The sequence below is a fragment of the Carica papaya genome, chromosome 4, assembly GCF_054855325.1.
Source record: "Carica papaya isolate Zhongbai chromosome 4, ASM5485532v1, whole genome shotgun sequence".
NCBI classification, from domain to species: domain Eukaryota; kingdom Viridiplantae; phylum Streptophyta; class Magnoliopsida; order Brassicales; family Caricaceae; genus Carica; species Carica papaya.
The window spans coordinates 31,065,087-31,090,000 of record NC_142312.1 but is presented as its reverse complement, the minus strand read 5'-3'; the positions used below and the strand labels follow the sequence as shown (position 1 = coordinate 31,090,000).

At 33.9% G+C, this 24,914-nt stretch overlaps 3 protein-coding genes across 12 annotated transcripts; 2 read left to right on the top strand and 1 right to left on the bottom strand.

Annotated features, from left to right (window-relative positions):
- Positions 1 to 5,717: 5,717 nt before the first annotated feature.
- Positions 5,718 to 23,955, bottom strand: LOC110808902 (AP-5 complex subunit zeta-1). Of its 4 annotated transcripts, none has more exons than XR_015818730.1 (17): positions 23,667 to 23,955; positions 23,380 to 23,526; positions 23,094 to 23,185; positions 22,865 to 22,961; positions 20,735 to 20,778; positions 19,978 to 20,066; positions 19,619 to 19,710; positions 19,384 to 19,530; positions 18,812 to 18,959; positions 18,611 to 18,687; positions 17,940 to 18,011; positions 17,317 to 17,364; positions 17,099 to 17,226; positions 16,839 to 16,998; positions 16,486 to 16,696; positions 15,747 to 15,864; positions 5,718 to 6,407 (listed from the first exon to the last, which is right to left on the bottom strand). XR_015818730.1 is itself a non-coding variant. In XM_088218984.1 (16 exons), the coding sequence occupies exons 1-16, from the start codon at positions 23,775 to 23,777 to the stop codon at positions 15,815 to 15,817; spliced, it is 1,713 nt and encodes a 570-aa protein (XP_088075110.1). In that variant the 5' UTR covers positions 23,778 to 23,954; the 3' UTR covers positions 15,435 to 15,814. The 4 variants fall into 4 exon arrangements, 2 of the variants coding, with proteins under 2 accessions (XP_088075110.1, XP_088075109.1); XR_015818729.1 differs by lacking the exon at positions 5,718 to 6,407 and adding an exon at positions 12,645 to 13,866; XM_088218984.1 differs by lacking the exon at positions 5,718 to 6,407 and having other exon boundaries at positions 15,435 to 15,864; positions 23,667 to 23,954.
- Positions 5,810 to 10,826, top strand: TAT7 (Tyrosine transaminase family protein). The gene is made up of 7 exons (XM_022034582.2): positions 5,810 to 6,084; positions 8,354 to 8,693; positions 8,781 to 8,999; positions 9,296 to 9,355; positions 9,602 to 9,757; positions 9,855 to 9,948; positions 10,269 to 10,826. The coding sequence occupies exons 1-7, from the start codon at positions 5,810 to 5,812 to the stop codon at positions 10,388 to 10,390; spliced, it is 1,266 nt and encodes a 421-aa protein (XP_021890274.1). The 3' UTR covers positions 10,391 to 10,826.
- On the top strand, positions 11,149 to 13,944 carry LOC110808938 (D-amino-acid transaminase, chloroplastic-like). Of its 7 annotated transcripts, none has more exons than XM_022034584.2 (6): positions 11,313 to 11,335; positions 11,781 to 11,848; positions 12,294 to 12,336; positions 12,468 to 12,643; positions 12,756 to 13,429; positions 13,633 to 13,944. In XM_022034584.2, the coding sequence occupies exons 2-6, from the start codon at positions 11,805 to 11,807 to the stop codon at positions 13,731 to 13,733; spliced, it is 1,038 nt and encodes a 345-aa protein (XP_021890276.1). In that variant the 5' UTR covers positions 11,313 to 11,335; positions 11,781 to 11,804; the 3' UTR covers positions 13,734 to 13,944. The 7 variants fall into 7 exon arrangements, with proteins under 7 accessions (XP_021890279.1, XP_021890276.1, XP_021890281.1 ...); XM_022034585.2 differs by lacking the exon at positions 11,313 to 11,335 and adding an exon at positions 11,569 to 11,639 and having other exon boundaries at positions 13,636 to 13,944; XM_022034583.2 differs by lacking the exon at positions 11,313 to 11,335 and adding an exon at positions 11,569 to 11,639.
- Positions 23,956 to 24,914: the final 959 nt, after the last annotated feature.

Genomic DNA, 24,914 nt, shown 5'->3' with positions numbered 1-24,914 from the left:
ACTCAAGCAATCCCATCCATCGCAATCGGAAAAGTAGTGTGTTGATGTTGTGGGATTTTGACGCGTCATGCTGGGATTTTGAGCCCCCACCATTTTACACACAGCCTTTACATCAAATCATCATCTCCTTCAAATCTCTATACTTACACATATACATACACACACACACATACACACGCATACACACGCATACATACATACGTACACAGGCCCATGTACTCCCTTCACTCCTCCTTATCTTTTTCTGGGCCTCCTGACCTTTCCTACTTCTTCTATTCCTCACCATACCTCAATATATCATACCATTGTTTTGATGATTGTTCGGAGTTTCTATTATGTTCCCTGCTAATTAAAGTATTCTAATTTCGAAAGGAAACATCCTCTTAATATAGTTCTCGGAGCCCTTCACCATCATGTATATGTATATATATATATATATAGCTTATATTTACAGTATGTAAAATCACGAAAGATTTTAAGCTGTCGATAGATATAGTAGGAGACTGTTGACGGGACAAGAAACATACCGAGTGAGGTGATCCAGACATGTTATCATCATTTATGTATCATGCATGTGTTGGAGAAAACTCGTACTCACTTTTCCTTTGGGTGATTTTTATATTAGTCCACGTAGCTTTTCAATCTGCATGGACTTGGGTTTTTACACACACATATATGTATGTACATGCATGTGTGTGTGTGTGTATTTATGTATATATATATGTTTTGAGGTCAACGGATGAGATGATGGGTGGGGAAAATAATTGAATGGTATTTGGATTTTACTGGGAAAAGGTTGACTTCTCCTGCTTTGTCCCTCAGTGTTTCCTACATTCGATTGCATGCCCATAATAATAATAATAAATTATATTAACTTAATTTTAAAATTATACAAATTTATTTTATAAAATTTTATATTATTTTCTGTTTCAGTGGAATAAATTATTTATTATTTATTAAATGAAATACTATTAATTTTTTCTATATAAAGCCTTAAATATTTTAGAAGAAATTAAAAAAAAAAAAAAGAACAACATTAAATAGCTTAACGGGCCGCTTTTATGGGCTGGGCTACGATTAAAGCCCGTTTCTTTATGGGTCGGCTTTAGAACCCATACAGACCAAACGTCGTCGTTTTACATTGTCACTGTTACAAAGGTTGAATCTTATAAATATTGCTTATAAGTTATTAGGATTAAGATAAGACTTTAGTTTATACTATGAAAATCAAATTCTAAGAAGCCACGCAACTGTGAATATATCCAAACTTACTCTTCATATTATATATATATATATATTATATTCTTTTGCTCCCAGCAAATTTTGAGTACACTCCTAAAACTTCTCCACTTCTCAATGAATCATCAAACTTATCATTAAAACGAGAAAGCTACCAGAGAAAACTCTGTTATAACCAGTCCATTTCTAATGAATCACCAACCTTATCATTAAAAGCAGAAATGCTATCCAACAAAAACTTTCTGTCTATACATACATACCCACATGTACATATATACAATACCCACGTATGTTTTAAACCCAAATGGGTGGTCGAGCTGATTGACTCACTAAAAGTCTTGGAAGAGTACGTCCCCAGCAAAAGTCATCCCTTTGGTTGAGCTGATTGATTCACACTGCTGCCAAAACAAGATAGGCTTAGGATTCAACTTTCTTCTCCCAGTTTCTGGTAAGTTTTTCTTATCTGGGTATTTCTTATTACATCCACGATGCATGTTTAATATGTTCTAAACCCAAATGGGTTAGGGTTAGATGATTACTTGTTTTTAGTGGGCGTTCTGGTTTGTTTTTGAATTATCTTCGTCAAAAAACTCTAGGGTTTCTCTGTAACTCTAACGACCAATAAGATAAAAAAAAAAAAAAGATGTGAAACTGTACGGGGTAAGTGGTGGGGTCCTATGAATAGTCACCGTCCGATGACATGACGAAGGTAGATGAAGTAGACTGATATGATAGATTGCGATGCATGCTATTAATATCGCCCGCCCGTCCTGTTCTCCTCCGTCTCTTTCTTGTACCGTACTGGATAGAAGGAGAGGTGTGATTCTGTGTGGTGTGGTACACCAAACGTAAGCGTACAACGATCCATAAATAGAATACACGTCACGCTGATGATCATAATGATTATAGGATTGTTTGGGAAAGGTTCGAAGCGAAGCGGAAGGTTGGTTTGTGTGCCCAAACAGCAGCGAGTGATGGATGGATTGATGGATTTGTTATTCGTGACAAGTCTTGTCTCCCTCTTCAATCCAAACACTGTTAATGTTTTGATTTATTAATTATGGGTAATTTTAGGATTACCTTAATTAGATGTAATTAGTTTAATTACTTTACTACAATTTTTTAGCTAATTATGGATTAACTTTAAAATTAAATAAATCCACCTAAACTGAATTAAATTAATTTAACTTTAATTATTTGATTAACATATTTATAAAATATACTAATTTTCACTTATATAATAGATATGTTAATTCATAGTTATTAACGGGTGACCGTTAATTAAAAATAAGATACTGATAATTGGTACAACGAAGATGATATTTTTCGATAATATAATATAATATATTATATTTTTAAAGTATATGATTTATTATATAAGTGAATAAATCGTTTTTGATATTTTTTGATAATTTAACTAGTCGTGGTCTTATATGATTTCTCAGATAAACGTACAAAACATCTTGAATATAGAAGATATAAATTGTGATGTTCGAGTTAGAAAAAGTTAAAACTTTATAAACAAAAAGAAAAAAAAAAATTATTTTGTGAATGTACATCGTTAGTAGAAATTTAGTTGCTAATATAATTAATAGAGAGGATTACGTGACTATAAACATACAAAGTTATCGTAGTGGTTGGTACGAAAAAATATATTAGCTTGCGTGTCCAATATATGTTGTTTTTAGGGTGAGAGAAACTTAGTGGAGACTAGCGTGTTCAATTTAGATCAGATCAAACTATTCTGTTACATAGTATGACTTTCGATCCACGAGATTGAAGATTAAAACTGCTAATAAACAAAGAAATAGAATATTTAAAAACCAAAGATTATCCAAAAGACAAATCTAAATTCTTTTCTCGCGCTCTTGCTTGCATGAACTGTGGCTAAAGGTTGGTGGCTATTTCAGATTCTTCTATTTCCATCAACCGTTGTAGTTGACTCTTAGATATCAATTTTAGTATCGAACATTTCTAAAAAATAGTCCTCTATTACCATCTCATTTCATACCTCTACATCTTTTTTTCCTCCTCTTGCTCCACGTGACTCGCTCTGTGCATCTACTCTCTTCACTAGTCTCTCGTATGCCTTACAATCATTGGTAGTTACCTCTCTTTTACAGGTTGTCACCTCTCATATGCCCGATGATATGTTTTTATGTTCAATTTGGCATTATTTGATAAGAATAATAAAATTTTACACGGTTTTAAAACAATAAATTCTCAAAATCTTTAAAATTTTTGCAGAATTCAATATATTTTAACCAGGTATCCAGTTTAAAAACTTTTTCACGTTTAGTTTCAATATATTTACGTCTAATACTTTTATTCACTATAGTTATCATGTATTTTATACGTGCGTAAAATTAAATATAACATAAATAATTACAATACAATTTTATGTAATTAAATATATATAACATATAAAAAGGTTTTAAAAATATATATGGTTCTTCCAAATTTTCACTTGTTGCAAGATTTTACCCATTTCAACTTTAGTAACTTTTGTTTTATATTCAAGAGGACTTCATTAATTTCTGAACCTATGATACATACACACATACATACATACATATATATATATATATATACATATATAAAATTTTGAGGAGATTTAATATTCTCCATTTCCTTAATTTTCTTTGTACTTTTTTTTTTCTAATTTTTGTGGTTAAATTAAGGCCACATAAAAAAAATATATATATATATATATAAATATGTTGAGTAGCTAACATGTAAGCTACGTGGAGATGTGGTGCACGTAAATTCCAATTTGTCTTTATTATTTCCCTTCGTTTTCTTCTTGCATCTTACAAGCAAATACATTCACATATTTTTACCTAATTTTAAAATTTAATTTCATATTCTCTTGTCCGTAATATTTATTTTTAGACTTAATAGACGAGAACACGACTAATAAAAAACTCGTGCAATAGTAGTTGAGCCGTCTAGGCATCTATCGGATGTATGTATTAGTATAGAACCGAACCAGTTTGAAATTGATTGATGATTGGTTAATAGTAGAATTCAAATCGAATACCGAATCATTTTAATTTTAATTTAAATTAAAATATTAATTTTTTTAAAAAAGATTATTTAATTAAAAAATAAAAATAAAAAGATTTTCAATATATATAAGAAAGAGAGAAATTGTTATTTGTAAAAAAATATGATTTTTTGTGAGTATATAAATAAAAAAAAATTATTTTTATTTAATTAAAAAAGAATATAATATTAGTATATATATATATATATATGTATATTATCATTCCCTATTTCACTATGAGTTAAATCATAAATAAATTTAATTTTTAGAATGTGAATATTATCTGAAATTCTAGTACCGTATGAGAGAAAACAAAAGACATCAACAATTAAGAATCGTTGACATAAAAATAAACAGTTTGTCCAATTATATTCGCATTAAAATTAGTTATAATTTTATAATAATGTATTTATTATATAAGCTACTTTATATTTTTCTAGCTATATTGAACTTTGTGTCAATTTATACAATAATATATATATATATATTTATATATATAACTCTTTTATTATATCTTATTTGTGGTAGTTTTATATTTAGTGTATTTTACCAACAAATAGAATATAAATATACAATTCAATATAATATAAAATTTATAACTACTATAATTCTCTTTATAATATTTTAATGCTATTCATTTACTATATGTTTAATCCTATTTCTATTGTAAGGCAAAAGAAAATAATTATCTTAAAAATAATAATTAATTAAAAATATTTTGAATACAAATATATATATAAATATATACCATCTCATAATGTAGATTATAATATTATTGGTTATATATTATAAGTATGTAAATACTATTTAACTATTAAAATATTTTAAAAAGTAAGAAAATATATTTAAACTTAATTATATAAAAAAAAAGTTAAGTGATGCAACATATATATATATATATATATATATATATATATATAAAGCATGCAAGTAAATTTAATTCTAGAAGTTATTCATTAGATTATTAATGATCAATCATGTTATAAGTACTAATTATTTATTATGTATAAATTAATTATGATTTACATATTTAATGTGTAAGTAGATAAATATTACTTACATTTTTAATTATATAATTATATAAAGTAAGAAATCTTTCATATTAAATAAAAATCAGATGTTCAAAATCAAATGCAGCAGTTCATATCTTGCATATATATATATATATATATTTATATATATCTCCAATAAGTACGGGCATGTGTAGCATAAAAGTAAATTTTAGAAAAAAAATGGAAATGGGATTAAAAAGAAAATGAAATTCCATAGACAGAGCAAATACATGTAATGGGATTTGATGTGTACGTATATATTTATATATATATGTGTGTGTGTGTATATATATATATATACACTGTTTGTTTCAATGCAGAGGCCAGAGAGTCTCTTGATTCAATAACGTGTGGTGTTTGTTGGTGTGCGCATCCTGCAGTACTTCTCTATATCTGCCTACAGCATTTCATAATCTCCCTCCCATCCGCACGCCATAAAACTCCGGAATTTTCATAATCTGAAAGCTTAAAAATGGAGAACGGGAGAAGAGTACTCAACCATGAAATGGAGACGACGACACCAGCAGCTGCTTCGACAATCACCATTAAAGGCATTCTGAGTCTGTTAATGCAAAGCATTGACGAAAATCAGGTGGAGAAGAAGGTTATTTCCCTGGGCATGGGTGACCCTACTGCTTATTCGTCCTTTCACACTACTCATGTCGCTCAACAAGCTGTTTCAGATGCTCTGCAATCTGATAAGTTCAATGGGTATTCGCCTACTGTTGGGCTTCCCCAAACCAGGAGGTAAATAAAAATTGTTTCGATTGTTTTGCTCTCCATCTGTTTGATTATTTTCCTGCTTCTAATTGCTTCAGAATGCTCATCTCATGTGTCCTGCAAGTAATTACTTTGAATTACTAAGAATTTTACCTTTGCATGTAGAATTTTCCGGCCTTTTAGAATTATTGCTGTTGTGGGATTTTGTTATCTGGGTTTTTCTTTTAACTTCGATTGCTCAAGTTTTTCTGAATGCTGGGTGCCAAGCTAAATTAAGAAGTAGCTTTGACATTTTCTGCTTGATTTATCTGCAATTTTCCCCTTTTCCTTGATGGGCTAGAAGTGACAGTCTGAAAAAGTACCAAGAATTTTTTATGCAGGACGACTGGTGGTTAAAATAAGAACAAACACAGAGAGATAACATGGAAGTAAGACCTAAAATGGATTCTTGATTCAGCATGGTGTGTTCTGTCCTCCTTTTTGGTTAGATATTAGTCTTCGTTTAGGCATTAATTACAACTAATAGAAAAATTATAAAAAAGTGTATATAAAAAAGATTGTAATTACTATAATGCTTAAATTCCTTAGATAGTGAACTACAATGTTATGATGACTTAAATAAACTAAATAACTTAAAAACACAAAACAATTATGTATTAAAAAAAACTTCTGTTTGAAGATTTGTTCCAAAATAAATCTTCTTGCTCTACATCATTTTACTCTCACTTAATAACTGACCTCGACTATTGAAATGATGAAGTATCAACAAGTGAAAGGCTTCAAAATACTTTTCAAAATCTTTAGAAAGTCGAATATTTTAGTAACTTCCACAGAAAGATTAAAAGTTTAACAACATCATAGAACTAACAAAGCAAAATAAAATTATTACAAGAGATCTCTTTAATGCTGTCATCATAAATGGGAATCACTTGATTAGTAGGGCAAAATTGTTGAAAGGAGGAAGCTGCTCAACATCATGAACATAATCTCTTTAATACTGGTCACAATGGTCATGGATCATTGGTTGTTGCCTGTGGCAGATGTGGTGACAGAGAACTGGTAAGGCAACAGTAATCTTCTCTTTTGACGGGAAGCTGAAGGCTTTCAAGTGGAATCAATAGTTGAAAAACGGCTCGAATGCCTGGTCAAAGCTTTCTGAACCTAATGTTGAGGATGGTGTGAACCACCTCCTAGTGGTGACTGGTGGTGGGTGTAGTCAATGGTTTAGTCCTTTTTCTCGGTGGCAAGATGGAGGAGTTTGATTTTTTTTAGTAGTAGATATTTGGTGGAAGGTGGGGATAGCAAATAGGCTCAGATACTGCTGTGGCCTGGTTAACTGAAACCCACAGTAGCCATAGCGAAAGCAAGTCTTCATAGGGCAATTTTGCTGCTTATCCGTAGGCGCCATAGCGAAAGCAAGTTTTTGTAGGGCAATGCTTATTGCTTATGGACCTGAACTTGGGTGATCTATCCATTAACAAATATAGGACGAATTGCAGTTTAGTTAACTTATCCAGCCGATACTTTAGAAATAGAGGAAATTTATGAGAGAAATAGGAGAATAAAGATAAATGATCCAAAGTAATTTAATTGTTGAGCTATTATTAACTCTAGGAGCACAACAACTTTGTATGCATTGTAATTTCTTTGTCAAGAAATATACCAATTATATTTATAGGGTCTGGTAACTCTTCTGCGTTCTCGGAGTACCTAATAATTTTTATGTCAATAATCAACTTTAATTGGTAATGTAAAAGCCCAATAAGCAACTTTAACTGGTAAGGGAAAAAGTCGTGTCAATTAGCAACTTAAGTTAGAAAAGAAAGCACTTTTCCCCTAACTTTTCTTGTTTTTTTTTAGTTTGCTATACATCGATTTGGAAGTTTGGTTTCTTAATATGTATTATTCATTTACCATTATATATTCTTTTCAAATATAGAATAAAGATGTATTTTTTCAAATAAGTGTCTTTGTCTAAACACGGAACCAAAAAGCAGTTACTTGCAAAAACACATTTATTTTTACAATATCAACTACTGGCTTGATTGAAGCTAAGTTGAGGCAGAGCTGAATGAAACCAAAAAACGTAAACGGAGCAAAGCAGTTTAGTTCAAAGCTACCTTAAAGTAATATAGCAGGCATGGCTTTCAACTCCTGCCCTCCATTTTGATTGGTCGTAGGATCAATTTCTCAATCTTGAAAGTTTTGTATTCACTGTAATCAGGAGTTCATTTCAAACATGCTTTGGATCATATCTGTACCTTATAATGGATTTTTGCTCGTTCATCTTTAACAGGGCAATTGCGGAATATCTGTCACGTGATCTTCCATACAAATTGTCATCAGATGATGTTTTCATCACATCTGGATGCACACAAGCCATCGATGTTGCATTGGCGATGCTTGCTCGTCCTGGTGCAAACATCTTACTTCCAAGGCCAGGATTTCCTATATATGAACTTTGTGCTGCTTTTAGGCATCTTGAAGTTAGGCATTTCGATCTTCTTCCTGAGAAAGGCTGGGAGGTTGATTTGGATGCAATTGAAGCTCTTGCAGACCAAAACACTGTAGCAGTGGTGATTATAAATCCTGGGAATCCCTGTGGAAATGTTTACAGTTATCAACATCTGAAGATGGTTAGTGGCTTAAACTCAAATTCAAGTGGAAAAACAGAATCTATATGAGTACCTTATTTGAATCTATATGAGTACCTTTGTATTTAGATTGCAGAAACTGCATACAAGTTAGGAATCCTTGTAATTGCCGACGAGGTCTATGGTCACCTTGCCTTTGGGCGTACTCCATTTGTGTCAATGGGAGTTTTTGGATCAATTGTTCCTGTTCTTACTCTCGGCTCTCTATCAAAGAGATGGATAGTGCCTGGTTGGCGACTTGGTTGGTTCGTGACTAATGATCCCAGCGGCACATTTAGAAAGCCTAAGGTTCTCTATCTGTTTCTCCTGCTCATTTGAACTCTAAATGCATGAAGGATTAGAATTTTTGGCCCAATTTTTATAAACAATTGAAATTGTTAGTTTTTTAGTCTGGAGATTTTTTCTAAGATGTCTTACTATTCAACAATTTTCTTTTTTTCGTTTTATGATAGTAATTATTTAGGTTTGGGCATTCTTTAAGAAAACTAGTATCTTCCTTGCCTGCTTAGCATATCTCAAATCTGATGGTTAACATGAAAATATGTCATCATAAAATTGTTAACTTCTTGATTTCTTTTTAGCAGGTTGTTGAGCGTATTAAGAAGTATTTCGATATTTTGGGTGGCCCTGCAACCTTCATTCAGGTTTGTGCACTATCTACGACTTGGTAGTTTCTTATACAAGCTATGGCTTCCACAAAAGCTTAGATGTCCATATCAATCAATAGAACAAAAAACTGTTGTAGTTATCAAATTCCATGTATGATTAGGAAAGCAACTTCCCCTTCGAAATCTGATAAGGGAGCTGAACATGTTAGTTCTCTCGCTAAGAATCCATTTATTACAGTCCCAACTCCCATTTCATGACGATATTGTTTTTGGGTGTGTTAGGCGGCAGTTCCTGCTATCCTTGGACAAACCAATGAGCTTTTCTTCAAGAAAACGATTAATACACTGAAGCACTCATCAGACATCTGTTGTGATAGGATAAAGGAAATCCCATGCATCAGTTGTCCCCACAAACCAGAGGGATCTATGGCTGTGATGGTGAGGAAGTAGTAGAATTTGTTCTTCTATTTATTCAAATTATTCAACTCATAAATAACTTCATTCTTTTTGCTTTTTGTGCCCAAATGTATTGCAGGTGAAACTAAATCTTTCCTTATTGGATGATATAAGTGATGACATTGACTTTTGTTTCAAGCTGGCGAAAGAGGAATCTGTGATTATTCTTCCAGGTGAGAAATGAAAATTTACAGAATTCTGATATTCTTGATTGTCTTCTTTATCTTGGGGGAACGGTTAGACATTCTCTTTGTAGGTTTAGTGGACTTATGCGTGCGAGAATATAAATAAAGTTGCATAATTTTTTATTAGTTTAAAATTTTAAGATAACCGCAACCAATGACCCAGCTTATTATTTCATGGAGAATTTCTTTATACGTTCTGCAAAACACATATTCCATTCCGCCGAATTCATATATGTTATTCTTTAGAACTTTTTTCTTCTTAGTAGCAACTCTAGAACTGATAAAGGAGAAAGTATATTCATTTCCAGGAACTGCGGTGGGGTTAAAAGATTGGCTTCGAATCACTTTTGCTGCTGATCCATCCTCTCTTGAAGAAGCTTTCAGGAGGATAAAATCTTTCTATAAAAGACATGCCAAGCATCCTCAGTAAGAATGACAATTCAAGTTGCCATCGCCCAATAGCTACAAGTAACCCTAAGTTGGATTCTTTGGTACTAGCCAGAATAGCTGCAAGGGTGAGAATCACTCTATTCTTAAACAGGTAAATATTGTATATAAGGGATATCCACAGCAGAATGCGGCTAACACAGGCAGGGTGGTCGGCCATTATGTTTCAAGAAAATGTTCTATATATTTTAGCCAAAAGAAAAGCCATAGATCAAAACCCTTAAAAATTCCTGCTTATCTGTTAAAACTTTTGAGGTTAAAACTCAATCACTATTCAGTTTCATATGAACAATGCAGATCATGTATCCTACTTATTTGGCACTTGATGGAGCACTGATGATTTCTTCGATCACATCCATCTGTGTGTATTCATTCTGCAAGGTTTACACATACTAGTAAAGCAGATAAGGTTTTGTTCATGTTAATGTTTACATTTGTCTTGGCATGTAGAATTATGAGGGTTAGAGATAAGTTCAAAGATATGGAATATATCCTAATCCAATAGATAAGGCCAAAATGCCAAATGCCAAATGCCGTCCGAACTTCGTCTTGTATTCAGTCTTTGCTCTGCAACATGGTCAAAATAATATGCCATTTCATCTCTTTTCTGATTAAATTATATTATTATATCATATTTTATCGACCGAATAAGTATAAACACTGTACTGGGAAGGATATAATATTCATATATAATTAACATAGAAGTATATGATACTAGTTTTTTCCCCTTGAACACGTTGAGAGTACAATTGGAAACACAGGTTTAACTTAATATTTCATTTGTAATGTATTCCTTTTTACAATGGAAGAACAGAATGAAATTTTGAAACAGATCAGATAATCATGTGAAACTGATTCCTCAAACGAGAAAGTTGAGACACTGAAGAACAAACAAGAAGGAGACGGATCAGATGTAAGAGATAAAAAGGTTCCCCCTCCCCCCCCACCATCAAATGTTTTTTTATTTTTTATTTTTTTAAATTACCAGTTTCACTCTCCAAAACACTGAAGACAAAACAGGTAGGAGTAAGAACAGCTAGCAGAGCAAAAATGGAAATCCCTTGTGCTACCCCAACATCGTTTTCGTTAAATTAATATCTCAACAACTCTTTCATCTTCTCGTATTAAATACCCAAATTGCTCTTCTTCACTCTCCTGCAAAAGGGTCTCTCTGGTTTTCTCACCTTCTCAATCCTTAGCAAAGATCTGTTCTTCTCCTGATAATAAACCAGGTTTTCTTTAATATAATTTTTATTCAAATTTTATCCTGTTCTTATTCCTACTCCTATTCTAAAAAATTTAAGTTCGAACCAAACTCGACCTTAAATTTATTCTGATCTTAGCTCATGTTTTCATGTTTTCCTGGAAAGAAGAAATGGCTGGGTTGGGGATTGAAGATGGCAGTGCTTTTAAGGTTCATGTTTTCTCCTCATCCTCCGAGGTAAAATACTCCGAGCTTCCTTTTTAGCTGTTGATTAATTATGGCTTCCTTCCTCACCATACCCTTCTGGAGGGGGAGGGTAGGTTTTCCCTCATCGCTATGCTCTTTATCCTCTTTAGTGTGGTGTAGGAAGTAAGCTGCTGTCTTCATAATAGGTTTGGAGAACTAATTCTCAAAGCAAGCTGTGTAAATTTACAAAGAACCAAGTTGTGCAGAGGGTTAGAACTCCTCAGGGGTTCACTGTATCCCTCTGAATTTTGGTTTGGTGTTCCAAAAAATAAGATAAATTGTCAGATCCCTGTAAATATGATCGGTTTATTTTGAAACCTTTCTCAAAATATTGTAGAAACCAAATTTTAATTCATAATTTGTCAACCCTTTTGGAATTGTGAAGCACCTAATCAATTTTTTTTTTTTTTTTTTCAATGAGAATTTCGTATGTCAGTTTGTGCTGGTTGGAGAAATACCTGTCTGTTTCCATTGTAAAGGTTAACAATTTCTCTGCAAAGTTTTGTATGCTTTTGATACTATCTCTCTCTTTCTCTGTATGTATCTATATAGTCTTCGAGTTCTTAGGGTTGAGTTTCAATTTACACAATCCTGTTCGTGTATTACTCAGTTGCTTGAAAAGTTGAATGAAAAGTGGAGTTCAGTGGAAAAGCAACCCTACCCAGCTATGTATTCTAGTATTTTTGGTGGGATTATTCTCGATCCTGCCATGATGGTAATTCCCATCGACGACCACATGGTTCATCGAGGCCATGGTGTGTTCGACACAGCTATAATCTTTGATGGGTAGGTAATACACTTTCTGTATTTTTTTTCTTGCTTCAGTTAACCTGCAAGTGTGTACTATATTAGTTTAGCTGCGATGTAATTCGAATCCTATAATGGTTTGTCTCTGTAGCTATCTATATGAGCTTGATGTGCATCTTCATCGCTTCCTTCAGTCAGCTGCAAAGGCAAAAATCTGCTCGCCCTTCCCTCAATCGGTGCTCAGAAGCATTCTTATTCAGCTCACATCAGCATCGCAGTGCAGGAAAGGAACTCTAAGGTACTGGCTGAGTGCTGGTCCTGGGGATTTCTTGCTGTCACCTGCAGGTTGTCCAACATCCGCGTTCTACGCCATTGTCATTGATGATAACTTTTCTCAATGCAAAGTAGGTGTTAAAGCCATAACATCCACTATTCCCATGAAGTCACCTTCGTTTGCCACCATGAAGAATGTAAACTACCTTCCAAATGTTCTCTCGGTCATAGAAGCTGAAGAGAAAGGAGCATCTTCCTCCATTTGGGTTGATGATAAAGGTTGCATTGCAGAAGGTCCAAATGTTAACGTCGCGTTTATAACCCGAGAGAAGGAGCTTGTCTTTCCTTTCTTTGACAAAATTCTTCGAGGGTGCACTGCAAGAAGGCTTATTGAACTGGCACCCAAATTGGTTGAGCAAGGGATTTTGAAGAGTGTCAAAACTGATAACCTTTCTGTTGAGGAAGCCAGAGGTGCAGCTGAGATGATGTATGTAGGAAGCACATTACCAATTTTGCCAATCATCATGTGGGATGATCAGCCCATTGGAGACGGTAAAAACTTTGCTCTTTGAACTCTAAGTGCCCTCTTTCTCCTGAAAGAATCGATTGAGATTCCGAGCAGTTTTCGCTCCACAATTTTTTGGAACAAACAGCTACCTCTAAATCATATAAGTTTAAACTACTAGAAGATCATTTTAACTTGTATGTAAATACAGATATATTCTGATGAAACCACTGTATGTTTTTCTTCTTAGCAGGGAAGGTAGGAGCGTTGACAATGGCCCTTTCTGATCTGCTTTGGAATGATATGGTTGCAGGCCCTGATACACAAAGGTTTCCTGTTCCCTACTTGTAGTGAACCAAAATTGGAAATGATCCCATCTCCTTTATCCTTTGGATTCATTCCTCAATATGAGAAAATGGTCCTTCAATATTCAATAAAAACTTGCTCATTGTTTAGCAGTTTGTCGGAGTTAACACCGAGCCGACTGCAGAAATGGCAATTACAAGAGAAAGGCAATGGGTTAATGTTAATGAAAACCAACTTTAAGTACGATTTTCACCTACGAACTGTGAGTAATTATCCACTAAATCAGATTGTTTACCTATTATCACCACAGTTTTTCTGTAGCACAGAGTCCTAATTTTATAATTTTCATCACTTTCTCCAGAAACACCTCTTAAAAACGACAAGCACGAAACAAATGTATCAAATTGTTCTTCTTCTTGAAAGTAAAGAATTCCAAATCCACAGGCAATCTCATGAACATGATTACTCATGCTTGGAATTTGGACATAGAGATCTACTGTAAATCTTCAAGATTATTTTCTTCAACATTAGAACAAGAAACACCTCTAAGCTTGAACATTAACTTTATGATCTCATGTGCTTTAGTGGGTACATTTTAACCAATATGTTTTTGAAGACTTGTGGGCTGAAATAATTTTTTGCAAATACAAAATAATTTGTACAATTATGATGAATTTATTTTCATGGAAAAATATTTTTGAAATATATGATTTACTAATATACACATTATATATTGTTTATTTTTATTTGTTTAGATATTATAATTATTACTAGTTAAATTTATATAGAACAAAAACTAATTGAATTAATATGTATGGCTATTTCAAATACAGTAGCAAATTTAGAATATAAGTGCACCAAATAATATCAGCCGTCAACTATATAATATTCATTAGCACAAGTAATCAATTAGTACAATTGTTCAATGGACTCCTAATATGAGATCTATCTATATTAGTTTAGATACAACAGAAAATCTGAAGTGTTACTTATGCTCTTAAATATATGATGACAAACAAGTAGAATAACTCGTTAAAGTAAAAATTAAAATCTATCACGACCGCACAAGAAATTCTTGAACTGCATTATAATAATGTTCTCAAGATTCAGTTCTACTTGAATAAAATTTTATATACTGAAGGGTGTTTCCATCGTGGACGTGAATGATAGAAACATCCTTGAAACTTACATCCATGTTCAATGCCTGTAAGGAACATGGTCCCAAATTAAAGCACAAGTCTATGAAGACATTCCCAAAACTAGGCACGATTCCTTATAGCTATACGGTCACACACAAGTTGGAACACAACATTAACTACGGAAGCACAGTCTAGCAACTGGACACATTTGAAATCAATTGGGGACATAATCTTAGACTCAACGAAAAACTTGACCTAAGCCAAGATGATCCTAACACAACCCACCCTAGTGCATGGTCGAAATCCTAAATTTGGATGTATTCCCATGTCAGACCATGACACAACTGAGGGCACAACCAAATCCGACCATGGACAATGCCCAATCAATAAGCTAGATAGAGATACAATCCTACCCCGGGAAATAAGCTCAAGGACAACTAGGGTATGAACCTAAGACTAAGCATGACTGCATAGCAAATCTAGACAAGGCCATCATCCAGCATAATGTTAAGTCCAAGCATGAGTTCAACCCAGAAAAAATCAATGAACTTTATTAAAAAGAAAAAGTTAACTGTCTCAAAGAAAAATTTAGTCTCAATCCATCATATAGCAAATTGATCAGATCAAAATTTTTTATTAATATTCTCTTTGTATTTTCCAGTGTTATTTATCACTTCTTCCGCATGACCACTAAATGCTACACAAGTCTCTTAAATAAACTGTTTTTAACACTACTATCAAATGCTATCCAAGTCTCTTTTCAGAGACAGATATATCCACCTTTTTTCAAACAGCAATACCAATGGTGTAATTTGGTTGGACTTCATATTTGTTTTTGTTGTCCCAACAAAACCTAAAGGATTATTCAGAACTGACATGCAAACAAGAAATTAGGAACAGGGAAAGTAGAAAACTATACATTTTTTTGCTTGAAACTCCCATAAAATAAGGAAACTCCAAAAAGCAGTTCTTTTTGAAAGGTTCCCCTCATCTGCTTGGAAGGATATCTGAAAATGAGAAGTCGTGGAATGGTGGACCTGAAAAAGAGAAGTCATACTTAAATCCAATTAGAGGGTTGCAAAAAGTTATCAGCTTCAAATACACATCATTCATAGTTCTATAATAATTGTTGACGAAAGAACCATCTGGCGTGGTTTCTTCTCTTTTTTCCTTTTCTGTGGCTTTAAGCTGATACTAGGAGAAAATAAACATGCAAGATATTTGACAAAATTCTAATTGCTTATAAATCCTTGAATTGTAAGCAAAAAAAAAAAAAAAAAAAATTAAACCCAAAAAATAAGTTTTCATATCAGCTTACCCTTGACTTATAAGCAAAAAAATCAAACCCAAAAAATAAGTTCATCATACAGCTAGCAAAGAAAGCTTACAAGCTCTAAAAAGTAAAATTCCCAAATCCTTGTCGTAATATTCCTTCACACTTGAAAGTACTTTCTTGGAAAGAAAGTGCCTATCAATATTTTCTTTAAAAAAGAAAAAAAATAAAAAACAAAGAAACAACAGCTAGCCCAAAGGCCCCAAACAGACCCCTAAGCTTTTTCAGAAGACTTTTGCACCCAAATTTAATACCTACATTGGTACAATGGAAATTTCACAAGTACTAACTATTCTGACAAAATAAATTATAGAAGATGTCTAACCTTCCTGTTCACCGAGAATGTAAAAGGGAATGTGTGCAATCATCTTTCTGCCCCCCTCACTCCACTTAGCAGTGCCTGGATATCGCTTTTGCCCACCTGAAGGTCGGCAAGGCCCCAAAATAGACAAACAAATGGCAGGGTCGTTCATTAAACCCAGATAATCACGAGCACGCCTCCAGACCCTCACGTCTGAGATACGCGATCGAGCTACCTGGGGAGGATAGAAAATGTCAGAAACATACATCTGTTACATATCCAGACATCCACACCAATTCCCCCTCTTTCCTTTAATCTTTCAGATATTGCCAAAGGGTAGTACTTGTCAGAGATCATAATAAAATTTATACACAGACCTTGCCCAAGGACACACGTGCTCTTGGTAATAATTCACGATGATACGTGGCAAGCCTTGCAATAGCTGTGATGACAAAACACAAAAGCCTCGATTGTGATGACTTTCTAAAATTTTCACCATCAGAACCAAGCGCTGACTCCTGCCTTAAGCCTAGACGACTGCCAAGCAAATAGAAATACTATGTCAACAAACCAATGATTTCAATGGAAACCAAGTTCGTAAGTCGAAAGACAGCAAAAGAGCTGTTAAAAATAATACCTAGATGATAGGTTTTCATACAAAAGTAACTCTAAACTTTCAAAAAGCTCGCGGGCTGCATCTTTGTGTAATCCTCCACCCCCACCATGCTCACCAATGGCCCAACACAGTTGTAATGCCAACTCCATCTATTGAATAAGACATGTGATAATCTTCTTGCGGTGATCACTCTTAAATTAATAAATTCTGGTTGCATAACAGGGATGTAAGATACTAACCTTAGCAGCGCTATCATAAGCTTCTCCTAGCCTGTCCATTATAGGCTTCTGTAGTAGTTTGATTAAGGATTCAGTCAAACAAGTATAACAAGTAGAACTCTCCCAAACCAAGCACAAATGTAATGTAGACCCCATGGTATGATCTATTATTTGACAAAAATCAGTGGAGGAGAGACAGCAGACAAAAGGCAAACGCACACTTGAAATGCACAGATCTAAAACAAACTATTGCCAATGGTACTATCAGACAGTATGATAGGCTTACTTAATTTGAACAAATCCCCAATGATGTCATATGGTACATGGATTGCAAAGAGAACCCCAGTAGATAATAAAACGACACCAAGCGGCATGATTTTGTTTTTGAAATCATGGGAGATATACGGAGGTAATATAAAGTTGGTCACTGAGACTGTGTTCCAGCTTTCAGCAAAAGCTCTGAATCATGGCTTGCATAAGGTATTGACAAGCAGATCATGCATGGAACAAGTAAATAGCACCAACATGATTTCGACATGAGCAAGAGGAAATGTGGCTTGCATTAGACATTGACAAGCAGATGCGAATCATATATCCCACATCTGAAAGCACCAACATGATTTTAAACATGTGCAAGAGGGTACCTTTAATAGTGCAATAAAATCTGGAGATCGCTGGAATGCAGCAAGCACGAATTCTAGGAGCCTCCTACGGACCTACATATATACATACTTAGAAGCTTGGACTTAGGATATATGAAATTTCCTAATCATTTAGTTAAGCAATAAATATCTGAAATAGCACAATCCTTGAGCAACTTAAGGTCTGAGTTTAAGTGCAACCACTGGACTTGACCACACAAAAAGAAAATTGCGAAGCATTAATATCCTTCCAAACCCCTCCTCCAACCCAACCCCACCTGATCTCCCCTTCCGCAAGTTAAAGAAAAAAAAAAGAAGGAAAAAGTAAGATGAAAAAAAAAGAAATTAGAGACAATAGAGAAAACCAATGAATCTAGAACCAAAGAAGGATGCTGCACTAAGGATGAAAATTACTCATAATATTTGACTAGATCATATTTCATTGATACTATTTTAGAAAATGTTCATGGAACAGACACAATAGCAAGAATAACCATGAATGATGTTTCTATTTTAGTAGGTTTACAAATGCATATTCCAAACGTATAAAACATATTTCGTTCTATTGTATCATAAGATCTAATAATTTAATTCTTGTTTCATTTTAAAAACCTAATAAATACTGGTCAAATAAGAATTAGACTGAAACTTCCATAAATAATATTAGTAAGCACCTCATAAGAAAAAATCTTTTCTGGAAAGATTGTAGCATTTCGTGTCATAAGTAGGGGAATCAACGCACATATTAAAGCTGCAAAATAAAATGACATCAACTTAGCAAATTAATTATACGATTCAAAGACACAGAAAGGCAGAGAGAGAGAGAGAGAGGGACTCAGCAGAACATAAGTCATCAATAGAGTCAAAAAACATACAATCATTGACATCATGCAATGCTATGGAAAAGTAGACATCAAGAAGCCGAGGTGCCATATTGAGTGCCTCTTTCAGCCTTTCAGACTGAGGGCTATTGACTGCTGCATGTAATGCAGCAGCAACTCCAGGAGAAGTCCAGTGGCGTTCCTGCAATACAGCATTGACATCACAATATTTCTATTCTCTGGCCAAAGATAATTTTATTATGTAGTAAAGCTAAAAATTTAGGTTGCTCTGCTAACTAACATAAAAGAAATTTAGATGTTTTGGCAAAAGGGTGACAGCAAGCAAAGAATAAGACAAGACCTAACAAAGGGAACTGCAACTACTGGCAGGCATCAATGAGTATCCTTTTCAAGAAACTAATTGAAAGGAAGCACAGTAGAAGAAAAAATATCCTTACAACAACATATTATAGCAACAATTGTCAAATCCAAGAAGGATAGGAGCATCAGAAAAATAAACCACAAATTTTAGTTGCCTAGAAAAACTCAAAAACATTATTCATTAATTACTTCGTACTTGCACATATCCAATTAAAAAATCAAAAATTGGTGAAGATGGGACATACAGCTATGCCATCATTTTCATCCTTCAGAAGTTCGAGGAACAAGGGATCAGCCACATCTATTGTGTTGCCATCCTCAGATTCAGAATCTCCCCCTCCATCACCTATTGTCGAACCAGTATAAGCTTCATCCATGAGTGCAAGTAGCATCTGCAATCCAAACAGAATTATGTCACTGATTCTTCTACTAAACAAGTTTTTTGCCAGACTATATAATCTTCAAAGTATCAAAAGTAACCTCAGGAGCCGTACTCTTCTGGATTGATGCTATGCTGCTCCCAATCAGTGATCCCGAACTTCGTTCTACCTTTTCCAAGGCCACAACCAAAACTGAAACGAAAAAATAAAAACCAAAATAGGAGAATTGTTTAAAGAGGACATAAGGCCACTTAATTCCGCAAGCGTAAACAAAGATGCGAAATAAAATACCCAATATCAATGTAAGAACAAAAAATTCATTTAAAAGAAGCACTTTAACATAAAAGAAAAGAAAATTAGTGACCGATGAAGAAGCTAACAGAAAGTAGTAGAAGTGTGAACATTGATGGAAGACAAAAAGGATAGAGTATGCTACAGATAAGCTGATGCCAAACTCACTTGGTAAGTCCATTATAGATGGAAATAGGGGAAGAAATGACCCAGGTGATATCAATCCTGGAAAAGTCTTCAGAAATAACCTCTCTAACCTGCCATTCAAATGTATAGATGATGATTAGCATTTCTTTTCTTATGAACAAAAAAAATTTATTAGAGAAAGGGAAGAAAATTACAAAAGTGGACGATGAGAAATCTCCTAAGAAACATATAGAAAGATTTACATTAGCAAAGTAAAGCATGCCAATCCCTGTGCAAAATAGCCAAAGAGACATTCCTATAACAGCCATGAGCCTTAGCCCATAAAGCAGCAAAAAAGGCCCCAAGGTTCTAATTAGACCGTAAATAGCCAAAACTCCGAAACCAAAGATGGGGGTTGCAGTATGATTCCCAGGACCTATGCATCATATCTTGATATCATACACTTAATAAATGTATTCAAATACAACAACTATGAAATACACACCATTTCTACAATTTATAGCCTGATTATATACATTTTCAAGTTTCCAGACTCTTGGAGCGGGTGGCTTTGGGAGGGGTCTAACTCCCAAGTTTAACTGATTGAAAACAAAAAGATCTATGGTGATGCCTGCAAACAGCAGCTGCTACCAAAAACATATTTTATAAGTATCTTAGGACCACTAGTATACTTTGTTTTTGTTTTTTTTCAAAAAACCACTAGTAAACTTTATAAAGCAAACATCATGAATTGAAGTAATTAAAAAAACAAGCATATATGTATTAGCTATGAGCTTACTTCTCTCCGTTCCATGCAATCAGCTTGAGTAGCAAGGGGAAAAACTGCAAAAAAGATATAGAATATAGAATTATATGGTTCCCATTTCATCTTTTGATTTTAAAAGAATAAAGAGGCAAGCAGCAAATGAAAATGACCAAACAAGAACACTTTCTCATATACGTGCTATTGGTATCTCAGAACATGCGAGTGCATCAGCATTTTATAATATCCAATACTTAAGGACCAACACACCTGTCACCTAACTATTGCTTCAGGCTTTTCACAATTGATTGCAAACCAAAACCTTCTGCAAACTACTATGCTAATTAACATTGGTTCTTTGAAGTATAGTTTCAAATAACTCTTTTCCTCCTTGTGCAGGGGAGATGCTATAATCTTGTCACGGCATACAAAGCAAAGCAGAGGAACCATAAATATGACCAACATGCAGGAGCAAGTCAAAATCCCATCACAGGGAAATAATATGTCCAGAAAATAACAATTTCTCATAATCTACTTCTTATCTCGGAATTGAAAGGCAATGCTGGAGGAATCTTTCTCCAATGTCACGCTTAAGGCAGCTTGGATGGCGGATTTACCAGAAATCTAAACAATTAAGACGTGAATAATTATGCCAATTTATTCAAGTGTTTTTCCAACCGGGAAAAGCCAAATGAATCCTTGAATGAGCCACTTTGATTCTAGTTTGAATGAGACATTTTCAGTAAAATCCTTCTATCAATACTTGCAAAGAATGAAAGAACTAATGTGAAACTTTCACGGAAACTGATCTGGAAAACAAATACTTCATTTAGAGTCGAGTTCTTAGTGCGGGAATTGGCAAGGTGCTGTATTTTAACTAAGATAATCTCATAAAAGAGGAACGATATTAGGGGACAAGTGCCATTTATGTAAAAAGATGCAGAGTTTGGAAATCATCTCCTTCTATAGTGCCCTTTCTCTTTTCATTTTTGGTCAAGAACCTATAGTCTTTTGGGGGTTAATTTGGTAATGGTTGATTCAGTAAGACCTGAGATCTAGGCTAAGAGAGGTATCCATAGGGATAAGTATTTCAAGAAACATTTAGGTCTTACCCTTTAGAAATAGAAGGGTTTTTGGTGGCATAAAATTTTTTATTGATAGAATCAAGGATGCTTAGCTCTAAACCCTACATTTTTAAATAAAAGGTCATCCTCTTCTTTCTGAAATAAAAAGTTAAAATGTTGAAGGCATCAAGTGATAAAACTCGCATACAAAAAATATTTACATGTCAATCAAGTATCAATCAGGTCCCCAAAATCCTCCAAGAATAAGAGGGTGCCTCTTAATTCAAAAAACTAAGGTCTGGAACTACATATCATTTATATTATCAAAAGATAAAGCAATACCCTCAAAGCTATCATGTTCCTTTCTTTCCATATAACCCAATAAGTAGCCATGGGACAAGACTAAATTGTCTATTATAATGCTTAACACTAAGAATACCTCCCAAGTCCAGAACTCCTCTTTGACTGATCTAGCCACAACCCAACTTACCCCCAGCAAACTGTAAGCCAACTCCATGATTTATAACACTCTGGGCACCATAGTAAAAGATAATTGACTGTTTCTGCAGCCCCTTTGCACATCTAGCACCCATTAACAGTCACCTTTCCTCTTCTAATGAGGTTGTCTACGGTTAAAATATAGCCCCTAACTGCATCCCCAGCAAAGAAAGCCACTCTAGGGGATGCTTTAATCTCCCAAATTAAATTCCATGAGAAATCTTCACTATTCCTACCATTTCCCATCAAGAAGGCATATAAGACTTTACTGAGAAGGCACCACCTGCACCAAAATGCCACTCTCTTTTCTTCAACAAAGAACAAGTATTGTCTAAAAGGTGACCCTCTTTATACTTTTAAGGATATAGGAAATACAATATTTTGGGAGATTTTTAAGGTGTTAAATATGAGTTGCACCCCTAAGTGCTTATATAAAATACTAATTTTGATTTTTCGAAAAAATAAAACGTAATCAGCTAGGAAAAGGCTCCACAACCCAAACAAACTCTAATCCAACCCCCAAATTTTGATTTTCTTTCTATTAAGTTTGACATTTCTAAGATCATAAAATAGTCAACCTTTGGAGATGGTATTTGAATCTTACCTGAGGAAGCAAGTTCGGGAAAGAACTTAAAAGTTTTTTCCCGTTTCTATTTAGAAAATCAAGTGTCGCCTCTGCAACAACAAAATCTGCAAACTCACTGCAATTTACATCAGAATAAGATTCCCATGCTCACCAAAATTGAGGAAATGTAATATGTACAGAAACATACAATAAGCATTTATTCGCAAATGGCATGAACCAAAAAAATTGAAAGATAATATATCATTACCAGCTCAAACATGTCCGAAAGAATGCCCTTAGACTAGGATCAGGATCATGGAGGACCGTGTCTCCGAAATCAAGGAAAAACTGCAGAATTGCCTGATAGACAACATATAGATATAAACAACGGGGATAAGAACAGGATTCCTGTATCAGTAATTTCTTTTCATTTTTTAATTTCCATCAAAATTTATATCTATTTAACTCGAAGTATATGTTCGCAACAAAGTTTCAGGCATCTAAGCAACCGATACAGGGAAGGATAAGGAGGAGGAGGGGGAGGCGAAGCACACCAGTAATAGAAGCCCGTTAGACGTGCGAGATTGAGATTGGGATATCGAGGCAACAGAGCGCTGAAAGAGCTTGTTAAACTGTGGATAAACCCTAGCCACCAAATCCTCGGAGTTCTCAGCCTTACACAATTCATATAACTTCTTCACCTACTCAAACAGATCGCAGCAAAAACACGTCCACAACAATTATCATAACCAACCTCATCAATCGTTTGCGTACAACGTTAAAAATTTCGTCGAGTATCACAATAATTAATCTCGGTTATACGTGTAACAAAGAAACTCACAGATTGGATAAGAGATGGATCAGCGGAAGGATCATTGGCTAAGCTGGAGTCCCTGGCGCTATTGGATAAGATTCTGAGATAGAAATCCCAATCTCTATCGCCATTGGCCATAGCTCTCGTTATCTCTAAACGAATTGAAGGGATTGCCCTCTTGAAGAAGCCAGTTGAGACACTGCGCCGATATACATCAACCCAGCACGCAGGTCGCAGAAAGGAAAATTGTTCACCGCGAAGACTCGCCTGTAAAATTACAGATTGTTCCCTGAAATACCCAAATTTTATCAGTAGTATATAAAGAACGTTCAAATTTATTCTTGAACTTCTTTTTTTTTTTTTTTTTCCTCAAATTTTCTCTTTTAATTTATTTTTAAAATCAAAGTTTAACCATTTATAAAATAAAATGCTTTTAATTTTTTAATAATATAAATATTTATATTTGCTAAAATATTAAAATTTCTTATGTATTATACAAAAATTTTCAAAATTATTCGAAACTAATTTTTTATTCCGAATTTCACTTATACTTTTAAAGCAAGTTAAAATTTTTCACTTTAGTTAAATCTAACTAATATTATTTAAAAATTACCGAGTTGAAAGTGACGTGCAAAGATACTTATTACGTTACCATTTTACTCGAGCATGTAATAGTAACTTGGAATATTTTTTTTTCAATGAAATAAATCCATAAATACAATAAAAAATTTTACGTCAACAACTTTTATAACCATATTACTATTAGCCATTAATAATATACAATACTTTATAGTCGGAGTTTATTGAAAACAAAAAAAAAATGAAGAAAATCATGTTTTGCGGGGGTAAAACGAAGGGGGTTACAGAAATTTAGACGTGGATGTTAATGTGTTGTTGACATGACTATCACGTAGACAAATCTAAATGAAGTAACATGTTCGCGATATTGCTAGCTGACAACTTTTTTTTTTATTCGGATTCTTTAGAAGAAGAAGAATAACGACATTTTAAGAATAATAATCACAACGAGACCTCATTTTGCAATCAGATTGTTCACTTAACTTTGAACCACTAGATGAGTTACAACAGTCCACAAAGTTATATTAGTTTAAAGAGTTCCTCTCATTTTTTTTTTTTCGGATTAGCTTAAGAATATATCTCTTAAGTTGGTTCAAATTCGATATTGATAGTTATGCATTTGATAATATTAAAAATACAATAATTAGTAGTTTCATAAATAATAACTGTAGTCATTTGGTTGTTTGATTTTTATGT